This window comes from Elephas maximus, chromosome 4, assembly GCF_024166365.1.
Source record: "Elephas maximus indicus isolate mEleMax1 chromosome 4, mEleMax1 primary haplotype, whole genome shotgun sequence".
NCBI lineage: Eukaryota > Metazoa > Chordata > Mammalia > Proboscidea > Elephantidae > Elephas > Elephas maximus.
In genome coordinates, this window is record NC_064822.1 from 190,156,608 (window position 1) to 190,168,847 (window position 12,240).

The following is a 12,240-nucleotide window of genomic DNA, read 5'->3' on the forward strand; positions in this document are numbered from 1 at the left end:
TTTTCAGAAGTAGCTCAGGAACAGAATGACATCCCTGTGGGTAAAGGAAGCACACCAGAGAGACATGCTCACAGACTAGATCAAAACTGTAACCTTCTATTTCAAAACAAACTAAAAGCATTAAGAAAATTAATCAAATGGGGGGGGGAGTAAGTCAGAAATAGAAAAACCAAGAGGTGAGGTGATAGAACTCAGAAAATAATTAAAAATTAAAGAAAAGGCAATTCCAGAATTAGATACTAAATAAAATGAATACAAATGTGAATAAACACTTAAAAGAAGTAGACATTGAAAAGAAAAATTAAAAAAAAAAATGAAAAGACTTGAAGAGAAAATGCCAGATATTGAAGACAGGCAAAGAAGATCCAACATGCAGATTATAGAAAGCTCTGAAGAAGAAATCCACAACGAGGAGGGAAAAATGAATACTAAAAATGATCACTCAAGGAAACTTTCCAGAAATTAAAAAAAAAAATTAAAATTCCACATACCTGGTAATATCAACCTAGAACAACCAACCCAAAACGTGTTCTAGTAAGAAAAGAAAAGAGAAACCTACCAGCATCTAGGCAAAAACAGCAAGTGACTTATAAGGAGAAATGTATTGTCATCAGGGTTTTTGACAGCAACACTTTATGCCAGAGTAATATACTTAACATCCTCTTAAGAAGATGTGAACCAAGATTTTTATACCCAGCAAAACTGACTTTTATGGACAAACCAGTATTACCATGCAAAAATAACATGCAAGCATTAAACTTGTACAACTACAACTAAATGAGTGTTATAATGAGCATAGTATGAATCACTATATGCTAAGACAATGTAGCTATGGCACAGTGATTTAAGAACTATGGATAGAATACAGAGGACATAGCCAACATAATTTAATTATTCTCAGTAATTATGTTGGTGGTGGTAATTTTAGTATTGCTATTGTGTGTAATGTGGGATAAGCTAAATAATTATGGGACACCTGTCATTCCTTGTGTCCTTGGGAACTAGGATTTTTGATGTGGAAGAAAGGACATCCCTTAATGTTATACAAGACATTAAACAAACAAACAAAAAAGTGTGGTCCTTGTTTTCAATTGGAAATATCAGTATTAATTTATGATGGCCAGTGGCACTAAGCATCCCCAGTGCCTAGATTATGGCCTTGAAATACCATTTTCTACTAAAAACAAAATAGCACCCTCTTTGATAAATGGCTGAATTCAGTTTGGGGACATAAAAGTATGAAATGAAACTGGAATATCTTGTCCTACCACATAGCAAGGAAACTATCAAATGACAATAAGGATTATGTCAAAAGGACTTAGGAGCCAACTCGATTTTCTCACTGGCCAAAAATGGGAAAATTTGAGCTTCCACAAAGGATGGTAATTGTAGTGGCTTGAACCCTTCAAGTACATTTAAATCTGTAAGTTCTTACTGATATTTTAAAGAAACTACTTGGTCACTTTGAGGGAGGATAGGTAACCAGTTCATTATCCTGAAAGCTGGTAAATAAAAGGAAAGAACCAAGCATTTTCTTGTTCTCCTTAATGAACTGTACCTCCAGGTAACCAAATAGCATATGAAAGGAAGCATGTCTTTCTAGAAGCATCCCAAATAATAAATGAAAAAGATATGATAGAATCAGACTATCACCATTCTGCAATCTCAGACGAATCAATGGATTGAGGCCGTGAGCATCAACGACTTGTTGTTGTTGTTAGGTGCCATCGAGTCAGCTCCAACTTATAGCAACCCTGTGTAGGCACAACGGAATGAAACACTGCCAGGTCCTGTGCCATCCTCACAATCGTTGCTATGCGTCAGCCCATTGTTGCAGCCGACAAAATCTAGGCTGTGGGAAGCTGCTTGGGCTTCTTTAACGCATAAGTTGTTTGGAAAATTGAGAGGTGAAGAGGAAGGCTGTAGATTCAAAAAGACAAAAGACAGAGCAAAAAATGTCCAATGGACAAGTCTAACGATTGTGGCCAGAGATGCACCCTTAATGTGATGAAACTCTACAGAAACCCAATGAAGTGATTGCTGGGGTGTCAGGGTGGGAGTTACTTTGGGGATGAGGGAGAGGTTGAGATTGGTCTGTAGCACATGAAGGGGTCTCTGGGTGGCTGGCAAAGTTCTCTTTCTTGACCTGGGTGGTGATTATAAAGGTATATCAGGTGTTTGTCTTGTACAGTGAAACCTCTCAGGGCCGGAACTCAGTGAGGGCCTGCCTTATTTTTCCAGGTCTCGCAAGTTTTCTGCCTTGGACAGGGTGCAGTCGCCACTTTTCTGTAGCTCTCTATTTATTGGGAAACATTTGAGTTTGCCTTCTCTGACAAGTTTGCCTTATACAGCTTCCAGCTTTTGCAGGTTTTACTGTCCTAACTCTTTGCACTATACCTTGGTTTTGTGTAGCTTTCTGTATGCATTCGTTTTATGATAAAGAAGTTTTAAAAGTCTGTCCAGCACAGTGCCTGGAACATAGCCCTTTAACAAACTTTAGCTTCTTTTGTTTCCTCCTTGTCATGTGATGTGTAAATATATAGATTTACTTCTTTGTACTGGGCACTAAGCTTGGCCCTTACTGTGTGCTTTCTTATTTATTACCCCTACAACCACCTGACCCTGGGCTCGGTTAAGAGGGACCATGTTTCTTCTCTTAACTTGGGTATCCCCAGCACCTGCAGGCACTCAAACGTACGTGCGTGTATGCATGTGTTCTGTAAGTGTGTATACACACACATTTACTTATATTTAAAAGAAAAAAAAAGGCAAGATAAACCCATGATTACTGAAGTGATTACCTGTGGAAGAGGAAGGTAACAGGGCAGAGTAACAAGGAGGGAAGCTAAGAATGAACGAGTGAGTGGGCTTTGCAGGTGTAGAAACGGAAGCTCGGTTTATACTGTTGGCAAGTGTCCAAGCTCTGCTTAGCCACAGCCAGGACAGGGGAAACAGAGCGTGTCCCTGCCCAGTTTGTAGGAAGGTCCTTGAGGCTCCCCGCAGAGTAGCCAGGCTGTGAAGCTACCTCAGCACTTCCATGGAGCCATCCCTGGGACAGATTCTCCCTGGCCTGGCCACCTGTGGCCTTCCCTGCGCTGTGGCCGTGGATTCTGTAGGTACTCAGGTTCCAACTTCCCCACCCACCTCTCGTGCTGTGGTTCCCTGCAGGCTGCGCCAGGAGAAGACAGACACTGTCCGCTGCGTGAAGTCTTGCCGCCCGAACGACGTCACCTGCGTGCTGAACCCAGTGCACACCATCTCTCACACGGTCATCTCGCTGCCTACCTTCCGCGAGTTCACACGCCCTGAAGGTAAGTTGGCACGGAGGTCCCAGGAGAGGGCGTCAGCTGGGGAAACTTGCCTGCGGGCAGCCCCTTCAAGGCCTCCCTCCACCTGAGCTGAGAGCTTGACCTGGATGAGCCTTTCTTTGGTAAAGCGTGGTTGGGGGGTGAAAGGTAGCCTTCTCCCTGTCCTCAGATCTCCTCTGTTCCCAGGCTTCAAAGCTCCACCCCGGCCCATTCTCAGCTCTCGGTTAAGGGTCTCTCCTCATGGGTGGAGCTCCTGGGTGGTGCAAACGATGAACACGCTCAAAGGTTGGAGGTTCACCCAAAGCAATCGCAAATACAATGCAATCCCGATCCAAATCCCAACAGCATTCTTTAATGAGACGGAGAAACTAATCGTTAACTTTATATGGAAAGGAAAGAGGCCCCAGATAAGTCAAGCACTACTGAAGAAAAAGAACAAAGTGAGAGGCCTCACACTACCTGACCTCAGAATCTACTATACAGCCACAGTAGTCAAAACTACGTGGTACTGGTATAATAACAGATACATTGACCAATGGAACAGAATCAAGAACCCAGATATAAATCCATCCACCTATGGCCATCTGATCTTTGACAAAGGACTGAAGTCCATTAAATGGGAGAAGAGAGTCTTTTTAACAAACGGTGCTGGCAAAACTGGATGTCCATCTGTAAAAAAATGGAACAGGACCCATACCTCACACCATGCACAAAAACTAATTCAAAATGAATCGAAGACCTAAATATAAAACCAAAAACTATAAAGATCATGGAAGAAAAAACAGGGTCAACACAAAACCCATTGCCATTGCTTTGATTTCAACTCATAGTGACCCTATAGGACAGGGTAGAATTGCCCCATAGGGTTTCCAAGGAGTGGCTGGTGGATTTAAACTGCTGACCTTGTAGTTAGCAGCCAAGCTCTTAACTATTGCACCACCAGGGTTCCAGGGTCAATCCTAGAGGCCCTATTACATGGCGTAAATAGGATACAAACCATATCTTATATTACACAAACACGAAAAGATAAGCTAGATAACTGGGATCTTCTAAAAATTAAACACTTATGCTCATCAAAAGACTTCACCAAAAGAGTACAAAGAGAATCTATGGACTGGGGAAAAATTTTTGGCTGTAACATATCCAACAAAGATCTAATCTCTGATATCTATTAGAAAATCCAACGCCTCTACAATAAAAAGACAGATAATCCAATTAAAAACGGACAAAGGGTATGAACAGACACTTCACCAAAGAAGACATTCAGCTGGCTAACAGACACATGAGGAAATGCTTGCGATCACTAGTCATTAGAGAAATGCAAATCAAAACTACAATGAAATACCATCTCACCTTGACATTATTGGCATGGATCAGAAAATAACAAATGTTGGAGAGGTTTCAGTGAGATCAGAACTCTTATGCACTACTGGTGGGAACGCAAAATGGTACAACCATTTTGGAAAATGTGCTTCCTTAAAAAGCTAGAAATAGAAATACCATAGGATCCAGCAATCCCACACCTAGGAATATATCCTAGAGAAAAAACAGCCATCACATGAATAGACATATGTACACCCATGTTCATTGCAGCATTATTCACAATAGCAAAAAGATGGAAACAATCTAAGTGCCCGTCAACAGATGAATGGATAAATAAACTATGGTGCATACACACAATGGAATACAACACAACGATAAAGAACAATGAAGAATCTGAGAAATGTCTCACGACATGGATGAATCTGGAGGGCATTATGCTGAGTGAAATAAGTTAATCACAGAAGAACAAATACTATATGAGACCACTATTATAAAAACTCATGAAAAGGTTTACATACAGAAAGAAACAATCTTTGATGGTTACAAGGGAGGGGAGTGGCGGGGGAGGGAAAAAGCCTAACTAGATAGTAGGTTAGTGGTAACTTTGGTGAAGGGTAAGACAGTACACAATACTGGGGAAGTCAGCACAACCTGACCAGGGCAAGGTCATAGAAGCTTCACATCCAAATGCCCTGAGGGACCAAGCTACGGGGTGAGGGCTGGGGATCATGGTCTCAGGGGACATCTAGCTCAATTGGCATAACATAGTTTATAAAGAAAACGTTCTACATCCGACAGTGGTGAGTAGTGTCTGGGGTCTCGAAAGCCTGTAAGTGGCCATCTAAGATACATCTACTCGTCCCATCCTAGCTGGATCAAAAGAGAATGAGGAAAACTAGAGACACGGGTATAGATTAGTCCAAAGGACTAATAGACCACAACTACCACAACGTCCACCAGACTGAGTCCAGAACAACTAGATGGTGCCCGGCTTCCACCACCAACTGCTCTGACAGGGATCACAATAGAGGGTCCCAGACAGAGGGGATGAAAAATGTACAACAAAATCCAAATCCATACACACATGAAAAAGACCAGGCTTGCTGACTGGAGAAAACCTGAGAGTATGGCCCCGGACACCCTTTTTACTTAGTACTGAAGTCACTCCTGAGGTTCACCTTTCAGCCAAAAATTAGACAGGTCTACTGGGTGGTGGGTTATAGCATCAACTACAACAAATGTGAGGAACGTGCTTCGTAGTTCAACCATGTATACGAGACTAGTGGGCACACCGGCCCAAAAGCAAAGATGAGAAGGCAGGAAGGGACAGGAAAACTGGACAAATGGATAAAGAGAAATCGTGGTGGAGATGGGGAAAGTGTTGACACGCCATGACGTTGGCAACCAATGTCACAAAAAAATTTTGTGTGTTAACTGTTTTTTGCTCTATAAACTCTGTAAACTTTCACCTAAAGCACAATTAAAAAAATAATAACATTAAAAAAAAAAGGTTTAGAGTTTCGAGTCTATCTGGAGGCACCTCAGAAGAAAGGCCTGGTGACTTGTGTCTGGAAAATTAGCACAACTCTGCTCTGGCGCCAACAGGGTCACCAGGAGTTGGAATTGACTCCACAGAAGTGGGTTTTCTTCTTGTGGATAGTAGTCGTTCTGTAAATAGCTAGTTAAGTATTGAAACTGTGCCAAGCACGGGGAGTCAGGAAGGGCCACCGGGCAGAAGTGACTTCACGCCGGGGCTGAGTGGTAAATGAGTGAAGCAGAGCGGGCAGGGAGAGAGGAGGCGCCAAGCAGAACAGAACACGTCTGGAAAGGTCTGGAGGTCAGTGGGAGTTTCTGGGCCCAAGATGCTGACAAGTAGCTCCAGCCATGCGCTGCTCATTTCTGGTAACCAGCTTGTGGGTATTTGAGGAACTAAACAGACTCGTCCTGGCTGAGAGATAGGGCTCAGCAAGAGACGGGCTGGAAGGATAAGCAAGGGCCTTAACTTGGAGTCCCTCAGTGGTGCAAATAGTTAGTGTGCTCAGCTGCTAACTGAAAGATTGGAGGTTGGAGTCCACCCACAGGCACCTTGGAAGAAAGGCTTGGCAATCCACTTCCAAAAATTCAGCCTCTGAAAACCCTATGGAGCACAGTTCTACTCTGACACACATGGGGTCGCCATGAGTCGGAATCGACCCTGCAGCAACGGCTAACTTAAAGTCGGAACTTCAACCACAAGGCGTGGGGAGCCGTTGACGGGGCGCAGCTGATGAGATTATTTAGAAATATCACCCTGATCGCCAAGAGGCAGAGGAACTGGGACAGGGAGCCTGAGAGTGACTGGTCAGAGTTCCCTGGCCCGTATGGGGTAGACCTGCCACCACAGGGGCCCTGCCAGGCGCCCCACGGGGGCCCTGCCAGGCGCCCCACAGAGGCCTGTGGATGGCACTGCTCCGGACACCTGCCTCCCAGGTGTACTGCCCTTGTGCTGAGTCCATCGCGGTCACCAGCACCCCTGCCCTGGCCCTCGGAGGCTCACTCCCCATTATGCCTCCATCCAGCAGACGCTCGCCAAGCCCCCTGCACATCAGGCCCTGGCCTGGCCTCTGGGGACCCTCTCAGGAAACATGCAGTTGAGCCGCTGTGATGACACCTGTGTTGATGCACTCGGACAAGGTCACATGGGACAATGCAAGAGCTCATGCCAGAACATAAAATCTGGCCGACAGGGGTGGGGAGGGCAGGAGAAACTCCCCTAGGCTGTAGCTGCCTGGCAGGTGCCGGCGGCCCCCAGCTTTCAGTGCCCCTACCTGCTGACCCCAACTCTTGGAAGAATCTCCGCAGGATGGCACGGGCGGGATCAGAGGACATTCCTAACTGGTGCTTGCTTCGTGGAGAATGACGGGGTTCCACCAAACCACCGACTCCCCCTTCCTGACCCCCAGTGGCTGGTTCTTTGGGCTCTCGGGCTGGTGCAGATCTGTGAGGAGGAGGGTGTGGCTGGAGACACCTGTCAGCATCCTTTCAGACCTTGTTGTGGTTATTCCGACTCATAGCCACCCCTGTGTTACAGAGTGGAACTGCCCAATAGGGTTTTCTAGGTTTTTTTTTTTTAATCTTTACAGAAACAGGTGGCCCGGTCTTTTCTCTCACAGAGCCAGTAGGGGGATTTGAACCACCAACCTTTTGATTAGTGTCATGGATTGAATTGTGTCCCCCCAAAATATCTGTCACCTTGGCTAGGTCATGATTCCCTTGTATGACTGTCTACCATTTTATCATCTGACGTGATTTCCCTGTGTGTTGTAAATTCTACCCCTATGATGTAATAAGAGGGACTAGCAGCCATTATACTGATGAGGCCTACAAGATTAGATAGTGTCTGAAGCCAGTCTCTTTTGAGATATAAAAGAGAGAAGTGAGCAGAGAGACATGGGAACCGCATACCACCAAGAAAGCAGGGCCGGGAACGGAGCGTGTCATTTGGACCTGAGCCTCCTGCGCTGAGATGCTCCCCGGCCAAATTCCTTCCACCTGTGGTATTTCTGTTATTGTGGCACTAGATGACTGTCTTAGTCACAAGTGGATGGCTTTAAGAAAGAGAAATTTATTCTCTAACAGTCCAGGAGGCTACAAGTCCAAATTCAGGGCATCAGCTCCAGGGGAAGGCTTTCTCTCTCTCTGTCGGCCCTCCCTGTCATCGGCCTTCCCTTGGTCTGGGAGCGTCTCAGGGCAGGAACCTCAGGTCCAAAGGACATTCTCTGCTCTCTGCAGTGCTTTCGTGGTGGTATGAGGTCCCCATGTCTCTCTCCTTCCATCTCTGTTTTACATCTCAAAAGAGATTGGCTTAAGACACTATCTGATCTTGTAGACCTCATCAGTATAACTGCCACTAATCCATCTTATTACATCATAGTGATAGGATTTACAACACATAGGGAAATCACACCAGAAGATAAAATGCTAGACGATCATACAAGGGAATCACGACCTAGCCAAGTCAACAGATATTTTGGGGGGACACAATTCAGCTCATGACAATGACTAAGACAAGCTGCCAACCTTTTGGTGAGCAGCCAAGAGTGTAAACTGTTTGCACCACCCAGGGACTCTCTCCTCCAACTTAATAGATGAGGAAACTGAGGCCCAGAGAGGGGGCTCTCCAAGGCCATCCCAGGCCAGGGCTGTTTGCCATGTTTCACTATCAGGTGGTCTGGGAGACAGACACAGCCACCCAGTCATTCAGCCCATTGGGAAGTGGCCTGTCTAACCCACGTCACTGTGGGGCAGGAGAGGAGCCCGCTCCTCTGGCCTTTCTGACCTCTCTGTCCCCCCATCCACTTCCCTTCCCCCCTTTCCTAAGTTCATGGATATTTGTGACTGATTACTTCCAAACCAGTTAGGAGCCTTCTGGCTGACTTCTGGGTGATGGCACTGCCCAGAATGAGCTCCCCAACCTCGGGGAAGGTCTTAACTCTCTGCAGACCTCAGTTTCCCATTTAAGGTGGGGGTGAGGTGGGCTGTGACATGTGACCCTCAGGACCTCTCCATCTTCTCCGTGTGTGTCTGTGGCTTCGAGGGTGTCATCTGCAAACAGTCCCTCTGTGGTATGCTCTCACTGCTCAGGGATGTGTTTCGGGGTGCCCGGCCCATGCTGTGCTGCCCAGGGGTGCATTTTGGGTCGCCCAGCCCATGCTGTGCTCCCCAGGGGAACATTTCAGGGCGCTGGGCCCATGCTGTGCTGCCCAGGGGCACATTTTGGGGCACTCGGCCCATGCTGTGCTGCCAAAGATGTGTTTTGGGGTATCGGGCCCATGCTGTGCTGCACAGGGGGCTTTTCAGGGCACCAGGCCCATGCTGTGCTGCCAAAGGGTGTGTTTCGGGGTGCCGGGCCCATGCTGTGCTGCCCAGGAGACATTTCGGGGCGCCCGACCCATGCTGTACTTCTTGTTACAGAGATCATCTTCCTCCGGGCCATTACCCCGGCGTATCCCGCCAACCACGCTGACATCATCTTCGACATCACAGAAGGGAACCTGCGGGACTCCTTTGACATCATCAAGCGATACATGGATGGCATGACCGTGGGTGAGTGGCTGGAGACCTCAGATGTACCCAAAAACTCCTCTTCCTCCACGCCCCAAAGTCATAGCCAAGGCCTCCTGTGCCAGCCCAGGCGCCTGCCTGAGTTCCCTTCCCAAACCCAACCACACCCAAAACTGAGGGCCCCGAAGCCCAGAGGTGGGGCACCTGTTCAGGATCCAGCCCTGACTCTCCAGTGACCCTTCTAGGCCTCAGTCTCCCCCCCTATAAAATGGGTGGATGAAATACATCTCTGCCTCTCACAACCATGAGTTTCAAATGGTATCACACACAAAAAGCACTCCTGCCAGGGCCTGGTCTAGAGCAGTCCCTCAGTCACTGGGGGCTAACGTGGGTTTTATTCTCATGGAGCAATGGAACGAGTCCAAAGACCTGAGCTCTAGCCTGGCCTCGGAGCTAGTTTGACTTGTCACCCCCTGTCCACCAAGTTTCCACATCACTCATGCTCACAGCTCTTCTGAATGTGAGCCAGCTGCTCTTGTCCCTGGAGAAAAGGTGCCTTGGGCACACAAAGGAGGGCTGAGGTGGAGGACAATCGAGGGACGCTTCCTGGGGAGCGGGCGCTGAGCAGAGGACTGCGGGGACACTGAGCAGAGGAGTGGGGGGAGAGGGAGGTGAACCAGGCAGAGGGGACAGCCAAGCCCAGGGCCCAGAGGGCAGAGAAGCCCATGAGTTTGGGAATCTGCGGTAGTTCTGTCTGTCTGGAGGGAGGGTGGCCATAACAGGGGAGGGGGTGAGACCGGAAAAGTCCTGTTATTGCCGTCATTGCCATTGGTCCTATCTCTCATGAACTGTCACATTTTAAAGAAGTTTTACAAATTCACGGGGAACGAAACAGTCCCATCTGCCATTTGGGGCTTAGATTTAGACCCTGAACATTTTTATAGCAGATGAGCAGCCGTGGGCCACTCCCTGCCCTCACCTGGACCTCAATTTCTCCTTTGTGTATTGGGGGAGTAGGTCCCTGCCTCTTAGGCCCTGGCACCCACACAGACGGCACCCTAGCTGAGTGTTTGGGGACATGGCCTCTAGGTGGCACTGTTGGATTTGAGATCCCCAGTGGCCGCTGCCCCAACCCTGACCGACTGTTGACTAAACTGAAGCCGGCAGTTGGAGAAAGGGAATCGTTACTCCATGTTGCCAAAGGGCCGTGTACAGCGACTTTACAAGCTGTTAAATGGGTTTGCATGTTGTAAACATAACTGAGTCACTGGGGGCTCCCACCCCCAGCCTCCTCCTCCGCTAATTATTTAATTACTGTTAATGATTACACACTAGCCTTTGCTGGATTTCCAAGCTTGTCAACAGTCATCAAGCTTGCTGCTTGCCCTCGAGTCCCTGCCCCCTCTGAGCCTCAGTTTCCCCAACTGTAAAGTGGGAGATTTGGATGACACGAACCCTAAGGGACCCTCAGGCTCCTGTGGAGAGGGCTTACCCGTTCGCTGGGCGGGGGCTGGGGGAGGGAAGGCTCACACACAGAAGCGCTGGGTGCTGGGGCTGCAGATGTGGCCAGCCAAGGCTCCTGCCCTGGGGGAATTCACAGCCCTGAGAATTGTCCCAGTTTGCAATCACACAGCCTTTCATTCACTCATTCATTCTCTCAGTTACCACACTGCTGCCAAGCCCTGTCTGTGCCAGGCTCTGGGCTGGCACTGTGAGCACCGAGGCGAACACTGCGCAGCCCTTGCCCCTGGAGTTTTGCATTGGGTAGGGGGGAAGAGGGAGACAGCCTAATAAACAGACCCTCAAACGCTATGCGTCCATCAAAAGCCAGCGGCAAGCATGCATGGCCTATGAGGGCTGTCTTGGGGGGCGGATTTCCAACTAAACCCTTCCTGGGGTGACCTAGCCGGGGGCCAGGTACAGCTGGTCCCAGAACCCTGGCCCCCAGCATGTATCTCCGGCTGCATCTGTACTCCAAACAGAAGCAAGCTGGGAGCTCCCGTTTCTCAGCTTCCCATCCACTGGGGCAGAAAATCCTGGCGCATCAGAGCCAGAAGGCTCCTGAGACCATCTCTTCCAGTCCTTTCTTTGGTGGAGGGGGAAAGTGAGGCCCAGAAAGGCAGGATAGGTGGCCAGTCTACTCGCAGTGACTCAGGGCAGAGTTGGGGACAGAGTGGAGGCCCTGGGTGTGAGAGGGGGCCGCACGAAGCAGAGGGCTCCTGGGAATGGAGTGGGGGTGTGGCTGCAGGGGCTCCCCGGGAATGGAGAGAGCCTGCGCTTCTGGAGGGAGATGGCGGGGACCAGAAGGCCTCCCCTCATGTACTTGGTCGCGTGTGGGTGGTCTTTGGAATTCCGGCCGGTGCTGCGGCGGGGAGGGCCAAGGCTGGCCAGGACTTCTGCTGGAACACATCGCTAGGTCTCTTCTCCTGTGGAGCCGCTGGGTGGGTTTAAACCTTTCGGTTAGCAGCTGACCGCCTCATCAGTGTGCCACCAGAGCTCCTTGCTCTTGTTTAGCACCCCTCTTTCCCGGGCTTCCTTACCCCCACCCCTGTCCCTCTCATCTTCC

At 48.5% G+C, this 12,240-nt stretch overlaps 1 protein-coding gene across 1 annotated transcript in view; it reads left to right on the forward strand.

The window, feature by feature from the left end:
• The window catches only part of FBLN1 (fibulin 1), a 109,391-nt gene that overhangs the window by 65,576 nt on the left and 31,575 nt on the right, over positions 1-12,240 (forward strand). The window contains exons 15-16 of the mRNA XM_049884653.1: positions 3,169-3,311; positions 9,585-9,716. Of these exons, the coding sequence (XP_049740610.1) occupies positions 3,169-3,311; positions 9,585-9,716 (275 nt within the window). The remainder of the gene's footprint in view (positions 1-3,168; positions 3,312-9,584; positions 9,717-12,240) is intronic.